Source organism: Chinchilla lanigera, unplaced genomic scaffold (assembly GCF_000276665.1).
Source record: "Chinchilla lanigera isolate Chin_1 unplaced genomic scaffold, ChiLan1.0 scaffold00012, whole genome shotgun sequence".
Classification (NCBI taxonomy): Eukaryota; Metazoa; Chordata; class Mammalia; order Rodentia; family Chinchillidae; genus Chinchilla; species Chinchilla lanigera.
This window is the reverse complement of record NW_004955413.1, coordinates 26,477,988-26,501,211: the sequence shown is the minus strand read 5'-3', so window position 1 is coordinate 26,501,211 and position 23,224 is coordinate 26,477,988. Positions and strand designations below refer to the sequence as shown.

General features: G+C 37.2%; 1 protein-coding gene across 1 annotated transcript in view; it reads left to right on the top strand.

The window, feature by feature from the left end:
• The window catches only part of St13 (suppression of tumorigenicity 13 (colon carcinoma) (Hsp70 interacting protein)), a 29,093-nt gene extending 6,460 nt beyond the window's left edge, over positions 1 to 22,633 (top strand). The window contains exons 2-12 of the mRNA XM_005379336.2: positions 1,043 to 1,100; positions 3,238 to 3,313; positions 6,412 to 6,482; positions 11,292 to 11,358; positions 13,760 to 13,844; positions 13,978 to 14,088; positions 16,022 to 16,124; positions 18,022 to 18,138; positions 18,604 to 18,652; positions 21,165 to 21,289; positions 21,711 to 22,633. Coding sequence (XP_005379393.1) covers positions 1,043 to 1,100; positions 3,238 to 3,313; positions 6,412 to 6,482; positions 11,292 to 11,358; positions 13,760 to 13,844; positions 13,978 to 14,088; positions 16,022 to 16,124; positions 18,022 to 18,138; positions 18,604 to 18,652; positions 21,165 to 21,289; positions 21,711 to 21,839 — 991 coding nt within the window. The 3' untranslated portion in view covers positions 21,840 to 22,633. The remainder of the gene's footprint in view (positions 1 to 1,042; positions 1,101 to 3,237; positions 3,314 to 6,411; positions 6,483 to 11,291; positions 11,359 to 13,759; positions 13,845 to 13,977; positions 14,089 to 16,021; positions 16,125 to 18,021; positions 18,139 to 18,603; positions 18,653 to 21,164; positions 21,290 to 21,710) is intronic.
• Positions 22,634 to 23,224: the final 591 nt, after the last annotated feature.

Here is a 23,224-nt window from a genome sequence, read left to right as displayed (position 1 = left end):
CGATCACTTTCTGTTTTCCAAGGCATAAAATCCTTGGATTTATATAGAAATTAATGGTTTTTTGTTGTCACTGCTGGTTTGTTTGTGACTTTAACCACTGGACCATTGGCATATAGCCCATTTGCTTTAGTATCTAAACCAAATGGAGCCTATAGCATTAGTTCTCTTGAGTCTTTCTTTGTTTTTATCATATGTGTGTAATTCATGGTGTTGCTCTGGAGTATTTGAGAAAGAAGGATTTGCAAGGACAAGAGCGCATGTTAACAGGTACAGTTTAGAGATGAGGTGAAAATCTGTGAGGGGCTTCATCTTGAGGGTCCTCATCACATAAAACCTTAGTCTGTACACAGCTACCCCCTTGGCCTTTTTTGTTTTGGCAGTACTGGCTGTCCTTCTGCAGTAAGGTCCCCCCACCCCAACCATTTTTAAATTAGTTGCCCAGGCTGAGCTCAAACTTGAGATTCTCCTGCATCAGGCTTCCTGAGTGCTGGGATTATAGATGTGTATCACTGTGTCCAGCAGGTGTGCATCACCAAGCCCAGCATAACTACTGAAATCTAAGCTAACAATATGAATAATTTTGTTGTTGCATGTTGACTTCTTTGCCTTTTATTTTTCCTCTGGGAATGGGTATAGAGAAGCTGTATAATTATGGTTTGTTTTGTTTTGTTTCTGCTTTTTTGATACAGGGTCTCACTATGTAGTTCAGGCTGGATTTGAACTTACTGTGTAGCTCATGCTGGCCTCAAACTCACAGCGATCCTCCTGCCTCAGCTTCCCCAGTGCTGGGATTATAGGATTGTGACACCACGCTTGGCTTTATTAGGTTTATAAAGGAAGGAACAGGGCTTCATTAACCAGTATGGTAAAAACACAAATTAAAATGGATTAAAAATTTAACCAAAATGTAAAAAGCATTCAGATTAATTGAAAGCTTATTTTAAATTGAGAAAAAATAGCCTTGTAAACATCTTTTAGGTTTAAGTATGTTGCTTGACTTAGTAAATTTTAATTTGCTAAACAGTTTTTTTCTTCTCTTAAGCATGGGGGGTAAAGTACCACCTGCTACTCATAAAGCTAAATCAGAAGAAAATACCAAGGTAAGTTTTAATTTCATTTGTGTGTTTAGTGATAAATTACTGTTAGAATTATTTAGGAGCTGTTTTTGCTCTTAAAATACCATTGCCAGTTTTGTCAATATCCCTTGGAAATAAGATAATTTTAAGAGTTGTCTGTCCTTATAAAATTGCTTTGTGTAAACCAAACCTCTGGGAGCTGATTACAAACTGAAAAAGTGGAATAGGGTGCTCATTGTCTTAAGATGTTGTAGTGCCTCGCTCAGTGGCTTGTGACCATACAGTTAAGTGAGCAAGTCAGTGCTTCCCAAGTGTTTCTGTCCTGAGTCTGAGGGATGATTCTGGATATGAATTAGGGTGTTGCTTTAGCATATCGGGCAGAAGGGTAAGTAAAATGAGGTGAAGGTTGCCAGTAGCTAAAGTTTAGAGATGAAAGAAATCTACTTTTAAGAATGCTTGCTTTAGGTTGGACCAGCCTATGTAGTCCTGTACAGAAGGCTGAGACAGGAGGAGCAATTGAGCCCCAGGAGTTTGAGACCATTGTGGCAAAGATAGTGAGACCCTGTCTTAAAAAAAGTCAAACCTAAACAACTTCTCAGTACAGGGACATAATGAACACTCAAGTTGAAAACTTTAAAAGATGTACTGTATAAGACTTAGGAATGGATCCAACTTACAAATGTTCTCCTGGAATGGAACACGGAAGTCCAGGACTTACTGTAGTTTTCATTTCTCTGATTTTCTTTTATACCTGAAAAGTTTTTTTCCCTAAGTTTTTTTTATTAGAAAGCTTGCTATTTTTGTGTATTTTGGACGTTAAAATAGAAGTTACCGCTATGAACAAGTAAAATGAGAAAAGCCACACAGAAGCCCATAAACTACTTACCTGTTTTTATTTATTTATTTTTATTTTTAATTTTTTTGTCTTTTTGAGACAGGGTCTCTAGGGAGTTCACGCGGGTCTTGAGCTCAGTAGCTTAGGCTGGTCTCAAACACACAGTGATCCTCCTGCTTCAGCCTCCCAAGTGCTGGGATTACAGGCGTGTGCGACCATGCCTGGCTAGTTGCCCTTTTTTAGATGTCATTTATCATATTTTTTTCTGAGGCGTTCCCTATTTTCCATTTAATCATTGTGTGGAGACAGAGTTGTTTAATCCATACCTCTGGTGAAAATATCTTTCCATAAAACGTGCTGTTTTAGAATTATAACATGTCTTTTCAATATATGCTAAAGTATCGTTTTGCATGCTTGGTAGGGACTCAGCAATGTTTTATAATAAGGTGGGACTTTGATTTCAATTTTTTTGATTTCAATTTTTAAAAAACAAAGGGAGAAGGAACCTAAATAAATAATTTCTGATATACTTCTACAGTTGAATGGATAGATGCAGGTGAGTTGATAATAGCATACTGCAAGATACACAGCATTGTTCGATGGAAAAGGCAAAGTGCAGAGGTCTCTGCATACATAGAGAGTATCCAGGAATGGGGTACACATGAAACCATACTGGTTACTTTTAGGATGGAAAGAAGTTTGCTTTCCATAATGTGCACTTCTAAATTCTTCAAATTTTTGTTTGTATATTAGTTATTCAAATCCTTACCTGTAATTTCCAAACTGAAAATCTCTTGAAGAGTCAATTTGGCAATAAAACATTACCTGAATGGATGTGAGGCAATTCAGTGTGTCTTTTTTGGAGCTTGTGCTGTTTGGCCTCATACTTTTGGCTCAAGTGATCTTTCTGCCTCAGTCTCCCTAGTGACTGGGATTACAGGCACACCACTATACCAAGCTGTTTATAGTCTGTATTCTATAAATTATGAATGTTCAAACTTTATTTTGCAGAAATCTGTTTGATTGTGAAGAATTAAAGGCTGCATTGTCCATTAAGGTGTTAAATAGTACATGGTATCTACAGAGTGTTCACTTTCTGAAATCTAAAAACTAAGTTCTAAAATGCATTGTCTTAAAGGTTTGGATATAGGACTAACCTGTAATTAAAAAGGAGAAATGAAAAATTACTTTACCAAAATGAACCCGGGGAGCATTAATGACAAGTATAATGTATTTAAAGCTACTCATAAATTTGTAGAAGTTGGTGTGACTGTATTGGATATGTTATTCAACACCAACAGCACTGTGTTTGCCTTCCTTTGCTAGGAAGAAAAAACAGATAGTAAGAAGACGGAGGAAAACGTAAAGACAGATGAGCCATCAAGTGAGGAAAGCGATCTAGGTGAGGAGTTAGTAATTTGTGTTTGATAACTTCATATGATCCTTTTTATGAAATTAACTGTATCAGTACTAGTAAAAATACTAATGAAGTCAGCTGTGGTGGCACATGCCTATAGTCTGGGACGCTGAGGCAGGAAGATTGCCATGAGTTCAAGGCTACCTTGGACTATAGTGAGTGCAAGGCCAGCACTCATTAACTACATAGTGAGACCCTGTCTCAAAAAAAAAAAAAGAAAAAGAAAAAATACTAATGAGCTACAAGCAAAACTCAGTTTTCTAGTAGCTGCATTTTAAAAAGTAAAAGGAAGATGATGAAATAAAATCACTCAGTATATGTATTTTTTTACTTAAACCAGTGAATGATACATTGGTCTAAATATTAACATCCATGTAACAATCATAAATTATACAAAATCCTATTTTTCTCCTGTTTCATATTAACCCTTCAGAATCAAGAGTGTATTCACACATGTGGATTCTCTCAATTTAGACGTTAGATTTTCATTGGAAATAATCCAGATTTCATGACATTTGTGTTTGAAAAAGTTGAGTGACATACCCAAGTTCTAAACATACTTTCTTTTTTTTTTTTTTTTTTTGGAAATAGAGCCTCGCTGTGTAGTTTAGGCTGGCTTTTAACTCACTGTGTAGCCCAGGCTGACTTCAGGCTCCTAGTATTCCTCCTGCCTTAGCCTTCTGAGTGCTGGGGGTATACCACCATGCCCAGCTAAACATACTTTAAAGTTTTCCTAATAACTAATTGGAGTAATAAATTATTTTTCTTCAGTACTTGCGTCCATGCTGACAAAACTGGTTCATATTTAGAAGAATTAATGTTCATACTGTGAGTTTTTAGGCTTAATTAGTAATCAAGGTATAGTAAATGCAAATATACACCAATAATGGGGCAGTCTTTTATGTCACAGAAGCTATTAAAAGCTGAATAAAAATACTTGGAATTTTTCTGATTTAATCAGTTTAATTTTTGTTTTTTTTTTTGTGTTTTTGAGACAGAGTCTCGCTGTGCAGTTCAGGCTGGCCTTGAGCTCACTTTGTAGCCCACGCTGGTCTCGAACTCAATGATCGTCCTGCCTCAGCCTCACAAGTGCTGAGATTATAGGCTTGCACCACCACGCCCCAGCTGTTTGGTTTTTTGAGACAAGATCTCCCTATGTAGTTCAGGCTGGCCTCAAACTCACAATCCTCGTGCTTCAGCCTCCCAAGTGTTGGGATGACAGGTGTGTGCTACCGTACCCAGCAAATCAGTTGATCTTTGATACTGTTAGAAGGGTTGTTTCGGGGGAGGGTTCTTTGCTAATCTTTCCATTTTTTTTCTGAAAGCTCTTTTAGTCATACAGTTTTCATATCTTCAATAGTAATTTTTACCAATGCTCCATCGAAAAGCATTTTATGTACCCAAATCAACCTATTTCATAGTTAGAAAAGCTCTGTTTCTTTTAAAACGGATTAAAAACATATTGTACTCTCTTGAAAGGGTGTGGTTATTTAGTTATAAGTTGATTAAGGGCTGGGCATGATGGCACATGCGTGTGATCCCAGTGCTTGGGAAGCTGAGACTGGAGGATTGCTGTAAATTAGATGCCAGCCTGGGCTACAAAATGAGTTCAAGGCCAGCCTGAACTGCATAGTGAAACCCTGTCTCAAAAAAGACAAAAAAAGGCTGGGGATATAGCTTAGTGGCACCGCTCCTGCCTGGCAAGCACAAGGTCCTGAGTTTGATTCTTAACAATAGCTTATTTGGGTGCTCAGGAGTATAGATTAGTGGTTGGACAAGGCTTGAGGGCTCTAGCTTCAGTCAGTAGCACCCAAAAGCAAAACAAAAAGCACTACATCATGTGTCTTAAATATATGTAGTGTGTGCTAACCATACTTCAATTAAGAAAATTCTTTTGGAGGGATGCTAATTCTGATTTTAGGTGACTAACATTAAAGTGTATTTATATATGTTGTTTTTAACATGAAACTTGCATTATATTTCTTTTTGGTCCTCACCGTTTTGGTTATAATACTAGCCTTGGGATTTTTGTCCATTGTGTATGTGTGTGTCTTTTTGAGACAGGGTCTTGCTGTTTAGTTCAAGCCGGCCTTGGGCTTACTTTGTAGTGCAGGCTGGTCTCGAACTTGTAGCAATCCTCTTGCCTCAGCCTCCTGAGTGCTGGGATTACAGGTGTGTGCCACCACACCAGGCTCCATATTGTTTTTAGAAATGAAAATAACTGTATTAAAAAGTGCTCATTAGTACTAATTGATTGTTACTTTGCTTTACCTGCATAAATAATTTTTTAAAATGACACTGTAGTACATTATTATGTAGGAAAAGTTTATTTGAACTGAATCATTTTGTTGACACTAACTCAGTGGTTTGTTCATGTGTAATAATAGACCGTACATTCTAACATTCCACTACAGTCCATGTTACTGACATGCTGTAACATGACAGTAGTCTTAGAAAAACAGTAAAGGAGCTGGTCGTGGTGGTGCATGTCTGTAATCCCAGCACTTGGGAGGCTGAGGCAGGAGGATCATTGTGAGTTCAAGACCAGCCTTAACTGCATAGTGAGACCCTGTCTCAAAAAGGAAAAAAAAAAAAAAAAGAAAAAGAAAAACAGTAAAGTTGTATTTGATAGTGAAACATTAACAACATGTTAGTATTTAACAGTTAAAATATTCATCTCAATTGCACTATCCATAGTTCATTTTTAATTAGTTTTTGGTAGGGTATAGTGGCATGTGTTTGAAATCTCAGGACTTGGGAGGTTGAAGTAGAAGGATTGCAAATTCAAGGCCAATCTCTGCATTGTAGGGAGTTCAGGGCCAGTCTAGACTACATAGCAAGCCAGGCGTGGTAGTTTACGGCAGTAATCCCAGCACTCGGGAGGCTGAGGCAGGAGGATTGTTGGGAGTTCGAGACCAGCCTGGGCTACAAAGTGAGCTCAAGGCCATCCTGAATTGCACAGCAAGACCCTGTCTCACAAAACCAAAGAAAAAGCATTTATAAATATTTTCATGTACTTTTGTAGTGGCTACTATATATATTATCCAACACAGGTTTTACTATTACTTTCTCAATTTTGGCAGAGATCGACAATGAAGGTGTAATTGAACCAGACACTGATACCCCTCAAGAAATGGGAGATGAAAATGTAGAGGTCAGTTCAGTGACTTATTTTCTGCTTGTTATAAGGCATATGAATCTCCTTGCTTTTGGAATTATTTTATGACGTGATTCTTATAGGAAAAATACTTATTACATTTTTCTCTGATTTAAGACATGTAGCCAAGTGTTTTATTTTGCTACCTAAAATATTTGTGAAAGTTCCCATGTTTTTGTTCTTGTGTCTTTTTGAGACAGGATTTTGCTATGCAGTTCAGGCTAGCTTTGAACTCACTTTGTAGCCCAGGCTGACCTCGAACTCCCTGCCTCAGCCTTTTGAGAGCTGGTATTTTCTAGCAGTATCTGAAATCTGTATTTGTCTTACCTGCTCTTTAAATTTCCCTCTAGCTTGACTATTAAGCTATGGAGTCCACCGATACCTACAGGTAAAATTGCCTCCTAACGGACTGTCTGACATCACATTGTTTTCCGAAATGGCTGCTACAGAGGGCCTTAAAAAGGGTGGAAGTTTGTTCTTGAGAGCCTGGACTTCGAAAAATTACAGTGGTTAGGGATTCTCCAGAGTTGTAGCACATTGATATGTGTACCTTATATCTGGTTTTAAAATAAGGAGGTGGAAATTTAAAATGTCTAAAAAGAATTTGTGGCTGATAAGGAAAAAAGGTTTAGAAAACACTAACTGTGGTAGCAGCTTAAAAGATTTGTTGGTATTCTCTATACTTGATACCATCAGCTTTCATTTTTGCCAGTGTTCTATGAAATAATTATGTTCTCATAGCTTTTAATTTGCATTCTCCTGATTTGTAATGAGTTTGAGCGTACTCTAATATCTTGATTATTCATATGCATTTTTTTAAAAATTAAGTTTATTAGTACATTTATATATACATAATGATTATATTCATCATAAGGTATTCATATGCACTTATAAATTCTTTTCCTCAATTTTTACACTAGGTTGTTTATTTATTTATTTATTTTTTGTCTTTTTGAGACAGGATCTCGCTATGCAGTTCAGGCTGGCTTTGAGCTCACTTTGTAGCCCAGGCTGGTCTCAAACTCGCAAGGATCCTCCTGCCTCAGCCTCCCGAGTGCTGGGATTACAGGCGTGCGCCACCATGCCCGGCTAGGTTGTTTATTTTTTTTGTCCCAGATTTCTAGTTCATTTTACTATTTTGGACTCTAGCAATTTGTTATCTGTCTGTGTTACGTATATCTCTATTTATGGCTTCTCTTCATTTTCTTATGTTGTCTCAATGAACAATATCTTTTTTAATGCAGCTAAATTGTTACATTATATTTATGCTTTTGTTACCTCAAGGATGTAATTGCTGTAATAAATTGCTTTCCCCTTCTAAAAATTTTTTTGTTTGCCTTTTATCTGTAATTTACTTGCAGTAGCATTGTAGCATTTTTTTCTTCACCAATACTGAAATAATGCTGTTTCCATCTATGGCTGGCTCTTTTGGGGGCTCTCTTTGGCTTTTTGTATTTCCATAAAAAAATTTAGAAACAGATTGTTAAGTCTCCTTCAAAATTAGATCCATCTCCTTGACACCCCCCCCATTAAAATTGCAGTCCTAAAGCAAGTAAAGGGGATGGTATAATCTCAAGTTGACATGATTGATCCAGAAAATGTATGCTTGTTTTCTTGATGGGGTTGTTGCAGCTTCAGTGTGTCTAGGTTTGTAATAACTTTATTCTCTTTGGGATTTGTTGAATATCTTAAATTCGAGGGTTGTAGTGTTCTTAGTGCCAGAACATTTTCTTCTATTACCTTTCAAATATTGGATCTTCCCCATTCTCTCTGTTCTCTTATTCTGGAACCTTGATTAGATACGTGTTAACCTTTGTCATTATGAAGCTTTTCTATTTATCATACTGCTTCATGCCAACTGTCTATTCTGTTGGTGATTGAATTGGAATGTTTATGGTTTTCATTTTGATACTTTTGCTTGAAGTCTTGGTTATTTCTAAGTCTATTGCTCTTTACTCATTTTCAAAGTTTGCATTTAGTAAACATATTAAATACTTCATTGGGCTTTGGATAGTCTTACTCTATCTTTCTGCTCTTGCCCATAGTTAGTACCTTGTGTATGTGTGTTTGTGTGGTTGTTTTTTGACATTGTGTTCTTTAGAGCTTCACAGTGGAAAGTTTTTAAAGTCTGGTTAGAAGGTACATTCCTCCAAAAAGGAATATATTTGCTTCTAACAAAGCTCAGAATTGGCACTACTAGCTCAAGGGCCAGTTTAAATTGTTAACATGATATTTTTTATGTGTTTGAATGCGGATTTGTAAATGAACTGGGCTCATGGTTTTGAATTTTTCAGGTGGTATTTTTTTATTTCCGTCTTCTGTATCTGACTGACCTTTTGTGTGGGACGGGTTTACTTTTGATTTATAATTATGTTTACCTGTGTAGACATTAGGAGTTCAGACTTACTTGGGCAATGTCTGATTAGATCGTCTAGTTTCTCTTCATCTGAAGCTATGCTTTGTCTCTAGTGTCCTGCATTTCCCTCAAAGACAAAATTGTGCTAGGTGCTAGGTTTGACACTACTAAAAAGATGAAAGCAGATTGAACTCCTGGCTACCTCACTGAATTTCAGCCATCATTCAGTCTTGTTTGAAGATACTTATATTGACAGAGAAAACATGGCTTGGTTGTTTTTAGATTTGTTCAGGGTATCATGTACACCAGTGATGACGAACCTTTTAGAGAACAAATGCCAAACTGCAGCCCCAAACTCACTTTTTATTGAGTGTGGTGGTGCATGCCCATAATCCCAGCACTGGGAGGCTGAGGCAGGAAGACTGCCACAAGTTTGAGGCCAGACTCAACTACATAGGAGGCCTTGTCTCAAAACAAACAAAACCTACTTATTTATCGCAAAGTATGAACATTGCAGTTAAATCTGAATACTGAGCTTTCAGTTTAGAAATACCAACTCTATATTAATACTTTTGTCTTAAAAACACAATAACATATGTGCCATACGTTCACCACTATTGATATGTTACCATGCTACCAAAGCAGAAGTCTTCATTTGTTTGTTTTGAGGTAAGGTTTTCTTATAAGATTTAGGCTGGCCTTGAACTCATAATGATCCTCCTGATTTAGTGCTGCCAAGTACTAGGATTATAGGTGTGTACCACCACATGTAGCTAGGTCCTTTGTTTGTTTCAGTAATTTTCTAAAATGACCCTAGCTTTGTGTAGAATGTCTTACTAGCTGGTAATATATATATATTTTTTCTTTAAAGAAATTTGAAAAAAAAATTATCAAAGGAGTTGACAAGGAATTAAAAGGAATTTCTTGCATTTATTAAGTAACTTAGAAGTATGTTGAAATATTCACAATCATCTCCTTTCTGTGAACATGTTATTATCAAGGTTCTTGAGTCTTTAGTTCTTAAACAGAATTTTAGGTTTTTCTCCCGTGGAGGTCTTACATGATCTTAGAAACTGTACTTAATAGGTTTATTTTATAGTGTAGCTAACTTTTTGTGCAATGTGTAGGGGTGTGCATGTGTGTGTGTGCATGTGCATGCCAAGCTGCATCCTCAGCCCTGTTTTTTTGTGACAGAGTCTTGCTAAATTCCCCAATTTAGGCTTGAATTTCTTTTTCTTTTTTTTTTTTTTTTTTTTTTTTTTTTTTTTGTTTTTTTTCTCCGGTACCGGGAACCGAACTCACGACCTTGCGCTTGCCAGGCAGGCGCTTTGCCGCTGAGCTAAATCCCCAGCCCCTAGGCTTGAATTTCTAATCCTCCTGCATCAGCCTGTCAGTGCTGGGATTATAGGCATGCATGGCTCTATCCAGCTAGGAACTCTGATTTTTGGCTTTTGTATGTTGCTCTTGTACCCAATTTTATTGAGTTATCTTACTAGATCTAATAACTTGACGTTTGCATTGGATTTTCTAGATAGTTTGTGCCTTTCCTGCCAATTCTTGAACTTGTCAGCTCATTTTCTTGATGAATTGTCCATCCTTTCCACTTAACTGTTTTACACAGTGGTGATGATAAAGTGGATATAGTTGAAGGAATTGCTTCTGAACTTAGCATTTCAGACAAGATGATTGCTGTAAGTTTTTCTTCCAGCTAACCTCTATATAGTCAACATCTTCTATTGGTTTCATCTTGTGTAGGTGCTCAGTTAATTTTCTTTGGGGGGGGTCTTTTTGGGACAGGGTCTCACTCTGCATTTCAGGCTGGTCTTGAACTTACTTTGTACCCCATGATAGCTTCAAATTTGAGACGATTCTCCTGCTTCAGCCTCCTCTGAGTGCTGGAATTACAGGTGTGTGCCACCATGCCTGGTATTCAGTTGGTTTTTATGGAAACGAAGGAATGAGACCATTTTCTTCTGAGGAGTCAAGCTTAAAAGTAATCAGTTGACATCTTTGTGAGGAGGTGGGATTTGATATGCACAGCTATGAGGGAAGTGGTAAAACTACAAACTGCAACAGAACAGAATGCTTTAGTGGAGATAGAATAAAGCAGAGGTCATTGAGGGCAGAGGGGTGAGAATAAAATGTATTTAGTATAAAAGGTTCAAGCTCATTCTGTGTAAATTCTCACGAGTTATTGTAATTATCCTCTTTGCTTTCTGGAGGCAAGTGAACAATAAATGAAAACAAGAGTCCTAACTACCTCCTCCCTAGGAAAGTCCAAATTGCTTTCTCTGCTACTTTTTTTTTTCATTAGTATTATTGTACAGTTTTGGTATACATAATGATCACATTCATCATAGGTAATTTGTACCTGTACGTAATGTATCTTGATTTTTTTTTTGTTTTCTTCATTTCTCTGCTACTTCTAAGATAACTTTATTTCCTGTCAGATAACTGAAGAGATGATGGATCAAGCAAATGAAAAGAAAGGGGCTGCCATTGATGCTCTAAATGATGGTAATTTTTTTCTCTTGGCTACGTATCTATATAGTGTGAATGTTTTCTGTAGCAGTGATTGTTAAACAGTGGGAAAGTTGAAGGGAACTTAAACTTATTATTTGAGTATACCAGAGCAGATAGTGCCCTATTATCCTACCACTTTTCTCATTGATAAAGAGGTAGAAGTCACTGAGTTTCAGTAACCTTTTCTTGGAGCTCAGACAGATCCTGGTGTAACTCACAGCCTCTGCTTTCCTGAGGGTGTCAGTGATGTGAACTCCACTGAGATAGTGTTCGATGAACAACTTGCCAAAGAAGAATGATGACCTGTGAATTGTAGTAATACTCTTGTCAGATGGTATTTCTAGACAGTTTAACACTTTTTAGTTCTTGTATGTTAGATCTTCAGAAAATTCTGTCAGAATGAGAGGATTGATAGTATAATGTATGGTGTTTATTCAGTCCTAATTTATAAACTCAAATGCTGTTACTACTACCAGTGTTATTTAATGTGAACCTCTACAGAGTGGTGTGACTAAAGTGTCACTGAGTTGTAGTTAAATAGATGCCATCACAAGGCTGATTTGCATTTGGACTTCATGCATAGTAGATTTAGAAGATGACTGAAGTTTAGTTTAGGATGAGTTCCGTTTTGTGGTCCAGGTTGGCAAACATGTTTACTTCTTCTTTTGTAATCCTACCACCTTCTTAGTTTAGGTCCTTGCCACTTGCTTATACTGTTTTTGTTGCCATCGCATTGTTTGCCTACCTGAAATGTCTGTTTTCTTTATTGCTTTCTGTTTACCTAGATTATTCATTCATTATACATGAATGATACATTATACATTACTTTGTTGTAACCTGTAATAATTTATATATACGTTTTGAAGATCTACATTTACGGAATGTCAGTTTGCTAGTCATACTCCATATTTCACCTTCCCATCTTTGTTTTCTCCAATAGAGTTCACTGTCTTAGGATGTTCCTTTACTTGTGCTTGTCTACTTAGGTAGTTCTTTGTCTCCTTTTCTTAACTTTAATTCAGACTTATCACTTATTCCCACTTACTCTTCTTCCTAACCAATCCTTTTCTATAATAACCTTAATTTCCCTACCACCTGAGAGCACTGTTTATTCAACATTTACTTAATGCCCTGCATGCCTGACAGTTTTAATATTTTTATGTACATTATTTCACTAGAACTTCATAAAAACCAATTTGTAGATTGAAAACCTGAGGTTTTATTTATTTATTTATTTATTTATTGGCTTTTTTTCGGTACCGGGAATCAAACTCATGACCTCGCGCTTGCCAGGCAGGTGCTGTGCCACTGAGCTAAATCTCCAGCCAAACCGGAGGTTTAAAAAAGGTTATGAGTTGCACAAGATCTTTATTGTCACCTCATTTATGTTTTTGTCACTCATTTTTGGCATACTGCCTTTGTTCTTTTTTTTGTATGTGTGTGTGTTTTTGAGACAGGTTCTCCCTATGCAGTTCAAGCTGGCCTTGAGCTCAGAACTCATAACGATCCTCCAGCCTCAGCCTCCAGAGTACTGGGATTACAGGCATGTACTACCATGCCTGGCTGTATTTTTTTGTTGTAATTGTTTTACCAATATTTAATGATGAAACAAAGCTGCCACTTAATAAGTCATGGTTTTGTTTTGCCGTATCTTCCCAGACTCTATTCATGTGTAAATTCGATCTAGTTCTAATTTTAGAATCTGTACAATTTTTATCATATTTCCTAAGTGATACAACAAGCACCGTAAGCCAGAAATTGTGAACTCAAAGCCCACCTAGAGTTGGCAAGGGTACTTTTACTTGAAGAGGCAGGAGAATAGTTAAAAAGATTGAACTGCATACCAGAATTTGGTTGAATTCCAGGTCTGACACTTAACTATGGCTGCTTTTCCATGACAGCTGTATCTTTGAGCACCTGTGACAGATTATATCATCTGCCAAATATAAAATAAATGTTATACGGCTCTTTCAGAAAGTTTGCCAACTCCTGAAGTAGCTGATCTGGAGGAAGCTTTTATTTGGTTGAGAAGATGCAGATGGGGCATTAGATTTGGAGATGGAATGGACATTTAAGGGTTCAGGTTTTTGGTTTTGGTGTTTTGTTTTCAGTCCTGCTAAGTTGCACAGGCTGGGGTGGAATTTGTGATCCTCCCAGAGTGTTGGAATTACAGACTTGTACCACCACATCTCTTTTTTTCTTTTCTTTTTTGGGATTTTGAGGATCTAGCTGAGGGCCTCTAGCAAGTACTCTACCACTGAGCTATACCCTTACTCCTGGTGCTATTCCTCTTTTACTGGATATAAAGAAGAATGTAAAAGACTTAATTAGATAAAATATTTTATTCATGTTTTTAGCCTCTAAATAGTTGTCAGTAATTTCTGTTTCACTTTAGGTGAACTGCAGAAAGCCATTGACTTGTTCACAGATGCCATCAAGCTGAATCCTCGCTTGGCCATTCTGTACGCCAAGAGAGCCAGGTGAGAACTCTAAACAGAAAAGCACCACCGGATCAATAATTTCTGCTTATTTGTTTAATTGGAATTACATAGTAATTCTACATGTTTAACTGTTTGAAATGGATATTTTTTAATATCAGTCATATTTTTTTAGTGTCTTCATCAAATTGCAGAAGCCAAATGCTGCCATTCGAGATTGTGACAGAGCCATTGAAATAAATCCTGATTCAGCCCAACCGTACAAATGGCGAGGGAAGGCGCACAGGTAAATTAGTGGAGTTTAATTATTTTCAGAACTCTTAAATATATTTTTGCTGATTTATTGTTATTTGTTTAGGTACTGGGATTGAGCCCAGGGACTTTATTTTGAGAAAGGGTCTTGGAAATTTGACCCTAGCAAGTCAGACTTGTGATCCTTTGTCTTAGCCTCCGAGGAGTGCTGGCGTTACAGGCACTTCCAGCTGGCTCATTTTATTTTGTGTTTTGTTTTGCAGTACTAGAGATTGAACCCAAGGAGCAGTGAGCTATATCCTCAGCTCTTAGTATTGGCGAAAATTACTGTTACACAAATGAATATTTGTGCTATAGGGATGAAATATATGTCTTACATGAATTTAAAAGCTGTATACTTCAGGTGTGGCTAGAGATGAAAATAGATACTCTTGGGGACGGCTGTTAGGTGATTCAAGTAACTCTATAGTGATTTTTATAAAGGCTGTCAAAGAGAAAGGTAAGACATTTAAATAAAACTTATTAATGCTGTGTGGGATAGGAAAACCTCAGATGTTTTAGTTCAGCCTTCTGAATTTGCAGTAGTCTTTAAGTGTGCTTTTTGGTTTAAGGTAATATGGGCTTATCTTGAACCTTGCTTGTGATAGACGCCATCGTTTGTTTTAGTGAAAATTTAGGATTTGGGGAGCAGGCTATATTCATGGTATGTTATTGTCATTCCAATGAACAGTGCTAGGGAGAAACTTCTTTCAAATTACAATTTTAATGAAAAAATTCATGAATTTGAACTTGTTGATATTTTCAGTTAAAATTTAGCATTGAATGTGTTCCTTTATGCATTCATACTTTTCACGTGTAGGCAAAAATCTTTGACCTTAATATTTATTTGCATAGTTATATGAAGGAAATTTTATAGTTCCTCATCCTTAGAACATATCCCACTTAAAATAGTTAAAAGAACTTAAAAAGTTACTTGAATTCATTTGTTTGTTGTCCTTATATTATAGTTAGCCTTTTATTTCTGTGTTTAGGTTTGGAGGTTATTTTTGTCTTTTCTGATCAAGTTCTACTGTTTGAATAAATTATCATTTAATTTTTTTGTTTGAAGAGGCAAAACTGAGTTAAAAAGTATGCCCAGAGATCTCTCATTTCCATCACCATCACCTGCGTCCTATTCTTAGCTACTCCTGCTAGTCTTATTTTTGATTTGTTCCCACCCCAATAAAGGGGGCACACATACATTTTTTTTTTTTACTTCTGATTACATAGAAAATAGCATCCTAAGTATATGTCATGTTACTTTTTTTGGTGAGTTGAAATTACTACTCCATGGTGGTGCATACCTATAACATTGCTATGAGTTCAAGGTCAGCCTGAACTACATAGGGAGACCTTGTCTACAAAAACAAGAAAGAAAACAAAAAGAAAATTACTGCTCTTCATACTTTTTTGGTGTTTCAATCTGAGTTAAGAAAATTACATATATTTTTTGAGACTGGGTTTTTCTATTCTAGCCTCACCCTGAACTCATTCCATAGCCCAGGCTGGCATCAAACTCAATGGTGATTGCCCTGTCTAGCCTCCCAGGTGCTGGGGTAACAGGCGTGTGCCACCATGCCTGGCTTACATTTTGTCTTTTTTTTTGTACCAGGAATTGAACTCAGGACCTTGTGCTTGCCAGGCAGGTACTTTGTGCTGCTGAGCTATATCCCCGGTCTTTGTATTTTATCTTTAAAATGGTTTTTTAAATAGGAAAGCAACTTCAGAGTTGCCATTGAGGAAATTTAAACTCCTTCAAGTTTTTATAGAGTTAAACAGCACAGTAACACAGTATTGAGTTGATGGGTGAAATTTTATTAATATGTAACTCAATATCTAGCACAGTTCTTTTTCATCGTGAAGAAAGACATCATGCTACTGGAATGAATGTGTAAAGGACTTTTATAATGAGTTTTTATCTGTTTCAGACTTCTGGGCCATTGGGAAGAAGCAGCCCATGATCTTGCCCTTGCTTGTAAACTGGATTATGATGAGGATGCAAGTGCAATGCTGAAAGAAGTTCAGCCAAGGGTATGTTCATGCAGAGAAGAGGAAAGTCATGGCTCAAGTACCTAGACCCTGGCAGCCATAATTTACTTGAAATAGATGTGAAGATTTAGAAGTTATAATCTAGTCTCCGAAGTTTTTTTCTCTTAAAATCTCTATAGGTTTTTATGCTTTTGTTTCTTGTTTCTCGTGCTGTAGTAGAACATGCTCTCCTACAGTGGAAATAAAACTAGAGCATCAGAAATGGAAAAGGCAGGTTTCAGAGGAAAGAACTAGAAAATCTACAAAATGTGCTTGCTTAGGCAGGACATATTCTAAAATTAGAAAATCTACAAAGGTGACCTATGATCACATCTGGTTTGTCCTTTCTATACCATAGGTGTATACAGTACAACCACTTTAACAAAGCCTGAGGACCTTCTTAAAATTAAGGCACAGGCATGTCTGTAATCCCAGAACTGGGGAGGTTGAGACAGGAGGATGGGGAGTCTGAGGCAGGAAAATTGCTGCAAGTTCAAGGCCAGCCTGAACTGCACAGTGAAACCCTGTCTCAAAAAAAAAAAAAAAAAAAAAAAGATACAGCCTTTTAAAAGGAGACTTATCAGCCAGGTGTGGTGGCGCACACCTGTAATTCCAGCACTTGGGAAGCTGAGCCAGGAGGATCGTAGTGAGTTTGAGGCCACCCTGGGCTACATAGTGAGTTTAAGGCCAGCCTGAACTATGTAGGGAGACCCTGTCTCAAAAACCCAAAATGGGTGGGTGGACAGACGGACGGATGGACAGACTCGACACTAGCAGCTTTTGTCTTAAAAGAGAAGCACAGTAACATGCATGCCATAAGTTCTTCACCACTGATCTAGAATGTTCTAAGATGGTTATAATTCTATTTAGAGTTGTTAAAATAATTTTAATGCATTTGCATGCTTCAGCTTCATGGGTGATTTACAATTTTGAGAAATTACTCCTAAGTTTTTTTTGTTTTTGTTTTTTTTTTGTTTTTTTTTCCCGGTACCGGGAATCGAACTCATGACGTTGCGCTTGTGGAGCAGGCGCTATGCCACTGAGCTAAATCCCCAGCCCCTACTCCTAAGGTTTTGTTTTGTGTTTTGGCAAGGCTGGCGTTTCAAAGGGGCTTGTGAATGCCAGGCAAGCTCTCTATTGTGGATTCCCCCATTTTATGGATGAGGAAATTTAAACTGCAAACGTGTGTGTGTTGCCAATTTCTGCCTTCCCATGGCATACATCACTAATGATAGTAATCAGTAATGACTGACTGTAATTTCTGAATTCCTAACACTACCTAATTGGTAGAAACTACCAGGCAAGAATTATCCTGCAAGCTAAGTGTGGTGGCACACTGCTATAATCCAACACTTGGGAGGCAGAGGCAGGAGAATTGCTGAGTTTGAGGCCAGCCTGCACTACAGCGAGATGCTATCTTGAAAAGAAAAGAGAAAGAGAAAGAATTGTCCTGGAAGCTGGGCATGGTGCATGCCTGTAATCCTAGGGAGGCTGAGGCAGGAGGATCACTGAGTTTGAGGCCAGACTGGGCTATACAGCGAACTCAAGGCCAGTCTGGACTACACAGTGAGACCTTATCTCAAAAAAAAAAAAAAAAAGAATTGCCCTGCAGTTAAGAACCTATTTGTTGTCCTTGAGCTTAGAGAGTTGTTTGAGAGTATAACATTTCTAAGTGTACATCACTCTTTCCTGTTTCACAGTGTCTCATACACTTAATATTGGTTGTGTTAAAGCCTCAGTTTATGTTAGGTCTTTCTCTGTTAATATAAATATGTCATTAAAAAAAAATAACTACAGACTGAATAAACTCTCCACAAAGAAAAGTAACTCTTAACTTGTATTGACTTTATCTAATACAGTACTGTATTTGGAGTGACTTACTTTCTGTGGCTCTTTCCAGGCCCAGAAAATTGCTGAACATCGGAGAAAGTATGAGCGAAAACGTGAAGAACGAGAGATCAAAGAAAGAATAGAAAGGGTTAAGAAGGCTCGAGAGGAGCATGAAAAAGCCCAGAGGGTAATATCTCTTGCCCTTTCTCCCTTCTTCCTTCTCCCCTCTGCTCTCTCTTAGTTTGCAGTGCTGGAGATTGAACCCAGGGCCTTGTGCAGTTATTAGCACCACATTCTAACCAACTGAGCTAACCGGCCACACCTTGTAAATAAATTTTAAATCAGAATTTTTTCAGATACTTAGTATTGTTAAGTGGGGGTTTTTGAGGATGTTTGCCTAGAATTGTTTAGGATTCTTTCTTTCAGTTACAACAGTGGATTCATGGCTGTTAATGAAAGATATTGAGCCTGGTGATTGAGCTCGGTGTGGTGGTGCAGGTCTGTTATCTCAGCCCTTGGGAGGTTGTTGCATTATAAGCAATGGGAGTTTGAGGCCAGCCTGGGCAACATAGTGAGACCCTGTCAAGAAAGAAAGGAGGCACAGACTTCCCTAAACCCACATTATATAATTTATTTCCTGTTTGTTTTAAAGGAAGAAGAAGCCAGACGGCAATCAGGAGCTCAGTATGGCTCTTTTCCAGGTATATACGAAGAAAAAGTAAAACTATTAGTACCTTAAATAATTAAGATATATTCTGATTTTGGAGGCTCAGATGTGCGTTTGTATCTGTGTATAACATACAGATTGGTTTATATACTAACAATATTTAGTTCCATTGTCCCTGGAACACTGAGAATGTTAACATCCAGAGTTTTGTACTAAAAATTTTATGTTATTGGAAATATAATGTATTTTTCTTTAGTTTGAGAGATGTACTTTTTAAATGGTTTCCATTTCATTATTAATTTGTTCTAATATCTATTTCCAAATTGCCAGTATGGAATTATGTTCTATTAAACAGTGGCATTCATGAGGATACCATGTAAAAAATACTACATGGACACTATGTGGAATTATCGAGCATAAAAAGTTTAATGTTCTCCTGGGTGTGGTGGTGCATGCCTGTAATCCTAGCACTTGCTGAGGCAGGATCACTGTGAGTTCAAAGCCAGCCTGGGCTCCCTAAGCAGGTTCAAAGCCAGCCTGCACTGCATAGTGAGACCCTGTCTTAAAAAACACACACAGAAAAACCCCCAACCCCCTTCCCCCATTCTTAAACTAGGCATGATGTTGCACATCTGTAATCCCAGGATTTTGGAGGCTGAGGCAGGAGGATCACCTTGAGTTGGAGGCTAGCATGTGCTACACAGTGAATTCAAGGCTAGCCTGAATTACAGAATATAGACTCTGTCTCAAAAAACCAGTAAATAAATAAAACACACATTCTTCTTTTCCTTGCAAAAGTTGGGATCAGAAATTATTAGCAGGACACCCCTTTGACTTTACCAAGAGACTAGCATGCAGTTATAAGGGGAGGTAACTGACACGAAATAATTGCTGAATACTTCCCAAATGAGGCAGTGTAAAATTTATACAAAGACCAGGAGGACATTCAAAATTTTTTATCTTCTCAACTCTTGCCTCAAGTTAAAATGGGAGATATAACCTTAGGTAATACTTATAGCCAGGTGTGGTGGTACACACTGAAATTCTAGCACTTGAGAGGCTGGGGCAGGAGGATTTCTAAGAGTTCAAGGCCAGCCTGGGATACATATTGTTCAAGACCAGTCCAAACTATGTAGTGTGATCCTGTCTCAAAAAAAAAAAATTTATAGAGGCCATTTATGCTTATATGCTACTGGCTAGAACTTAACTAGTTATTTGGTCCAGAGCTATAAAATGTAAACTTTTTTCTGAAAGATTAATAGTCTCAGTAACTTTTTAAAAATAACAAAATACCTTTTAGCTCATACCTTAGTTTTTTTTTTTTTTCTTTCTTTTTTTGGTACCAGGAATCGAATTCAGGACCTCACGCTGTTAGGCAGGTGCTGTGCTGCTGAGCTATAATCCCTGGCCCTAGCTCATACCTTATGTTTTTAAAATAGCAGGCACTTTTGGTTTGGAAAATGATTACTGAAATGGACTAGGATTCAAGATAATTTTTTTGTTGTATTTTATTGTTAAAAGTTGCTAAGTTTTGGCCCAGTAATTTTTTTATGTTTAAGAACTAATTTTTCAAAGCATCAGCATCATTAGGCACTATAAGAGAGGCTAGAAATTTTCAAGTCTCCTTAGATTTCTTCATGATTATTTTATTGCCATGTTTGAATTACCACTGAGCCAGACAGAATGAGTGTTACATGTGTTTCTTTTTTTTTTTTTTTATGGAGTTATTTGTAGTAATCCTGGCTTTGTAGAATATATTAATGTTACTTGTTTTCCCCTTTAGGGTGCCTCTACATTAGCATAGTAATGATTTCAAAATATTTCCAGTGGGCATATAGTTTATGGTACCAAAGAAACAGATAATACGAGAATATAATTAAAAATAACTGGAAGGAATGAAAATCCTTTTTGTAGGAGAATTGTTCTCTGTAAAGCTCAGTTTCCAGGTGTGCATGTTAAAAGTGCTGATTTCATACCAGGCGTGGTGACGCAGACCTGTAATCCCAGTACTTGGGAAACAGAGGCAAGAGGATCCCTGCCTCAAGTTCAAGGCCAACCTGGGCTACATAGTGAACTCTTAAGGCCACCCTGAAATACACAGCGAGACCCTGTCTCAAAAAAAGTACTGATTTCCATTATTACATTGAGATATTATTTCTGGGCATAAATCAGAAATCCACAGATTTTGGTGACATGTATTAGATAGTTCTGGGGTAATAACTTACATAGATTAATATACACAGAAATGACACCAGTTAACTTTAACTTGGAACGGGCAAATAATATTTAAGAAAGAGGAATGAAGTTAAAAAGATTATTAAGATGCTTTTTAATTTTAAAGCTGAGGGACTGTTGGCTCTTTGATTTTAAGGTAAAGTTAGTTGTAAGTTAGTTTGTATTTTTTAACTGTAATCAGATTAGAATATTCAAATTACTTTGTGTGTACGTGAATGTGTATTTTTAAATTAGAGGAAAACAGTGTATAAGACTTGGAAATACTTGGGAATACGACTGGTGCCGTATGCTTTTTTCTTTTATTCTTGCAGGTGGCTTTCCTGGGGGAATGCCTGGTAATTTCCCAGGAGGGATGCCTGGAATGGGAGCCGGGATGGCAGGAATGCCTGGGCTCAATGAGATTCTTAGTGACCCAGAGGTCCTTGCGGCCATGCAGGTAAGATTGAAGAAGAAAGTTGGACTTCAGTCAACTGAGGCGTGTCTTTCATATTTGTGTTCTGACAAAGGTCACTTAACATTGATTTTCTTTTTGGAGTGAGTAGGTTAAATTTTTAAAAATTGGTTTTAGGAAATAGTATTTGGTAATTATATGCAATTGTTCATTTTTATTATCAGTATTGAATGTCCTTATTTCATTATCTAGTTCTTATGAATTTGACTTTGAGAAGTACACATTAATAGTTATATTTCAGACTGTCTAAACTCCAGTTAATTTTACCAGGACAATTATCGGTCTGAGGAGATTGGATTTAGGATACTACACTTGTTAATATAATGGGACACCTTTTTTTATGGGACACTTTTTTTTTTATGGGACACTTTTTAAAGGCTAAAAAAAAAAATTTCTTTCTTTGCAGGATCCAGAAGTTATGGTGGCCTTCCAGGATGTGGCCCAGAATCCTGCAAATATGTCAAAATATCAGAGTAATCCAAAGGTTATGAATCTCATCAGTAAATTGTCAGCCAAATTTGGAGGTCAAGCATAATGCTCACCTGACAAAGCCCTTCCTAAAAGAAAAGCAACCTAGATCACTTAATGGATGTCGCAATAATACAAACCGGTGTACCTCTGACCTCATCAGGAGAGCTGGGGTGCTTTGAAGATAATCCCTTCCCCTCTGCAACAAATGGAGCTGAAGTGTTTTACAATGGTTTTCCATTAGGGTATTCATTCAGATAATGTTTTCCTACTAGGAATTACAAACTTTAAACAGTCGTGTGTCCCCCCCCCCCCCCGTACTGGGAATTGAACTCAGGGCCTCGTGCTTACCAGGCAGGCACTATGCCACTGAGCTATATCCCAAGCCCCATAAATACTTTTTAAACCTCAAAAAATATTTCAAACACTCAGAGGGTCCTATTAATCCCTAAGTTTTTCTTTATTAGTCATTTTAGATTTTACCTTTGAATTACTGAGCAAGGAAGATACTTATGTATGAAGATTTATAGCTGTAGTATGAGTAAAATAAAGTTCTTTTTGGTGGGAAGCAAATCTCATTTAAGAAGATACAGTTTGAGTTGGATATATGGTTACCAACGTATTTTGATTTGGCTTTTTTTTTTTTAAAGATTTCTGTTTTTTTAAGATGATTTACTTCAGTATAACTATTGGGACCACCAGTATTTGAATATGATCTTGATAGGGACTGGAAATACTGGTAGGGCAGCATCAGTCTTACACAGTGTTTTATATAATATGCACCCTTTAAGCCACAGTGGAGCTCTGTTCTTTTCCAAAATACCAAATAAATATTTCATACTATTTCCACTAGGGAAAATACAGGAATATGTTTCTTTTTACATGTCTGTTCAAAAATCTTTCTTCATAAGAAAATGACCAATTCTGTTTGCTTTCTGCTTATGTTTTCCCCTTTAACCTTCTGGAGCTAAAGGTAGTGTTTGTTTCACTAGTGTCATTACGTTATGACCATTCCCAGTATAATTGTGTAAGCATAATTAATGCTGGGTTTACTTTAGTATATAGTACGTGTCAAGTAATACCTGTAACAGCTGTGGTTTCTTTCCTTGGCCTTGAAATTCCTTATTTGTCATACTTGAGTCTAGAAAAATCTTGTCATATCAAGACATTGGAAAGAGATTCCCTTTGGCAGTTGACCTTTCAGTTAGGAAATACATATTGTAGTTACAGTTTATTCTGAAGTACTCATCTGTGTATTCTGAAGAGTGTATGATTTAGCCTTGCATGGTGGCACATGCCTGTAATCCCAGCACTTGGGAGGCTGAGGCAGGAGGACATTGGGAGTTCAAGACAAGCCTGGGCTACAAAGTGAGCTCAAGCCCAACCTGAACTGCATAGCGAGACCCTGTCTCAAAACAAACAAAAAGACAAAAAAAAAAAAAAAAAAGAATG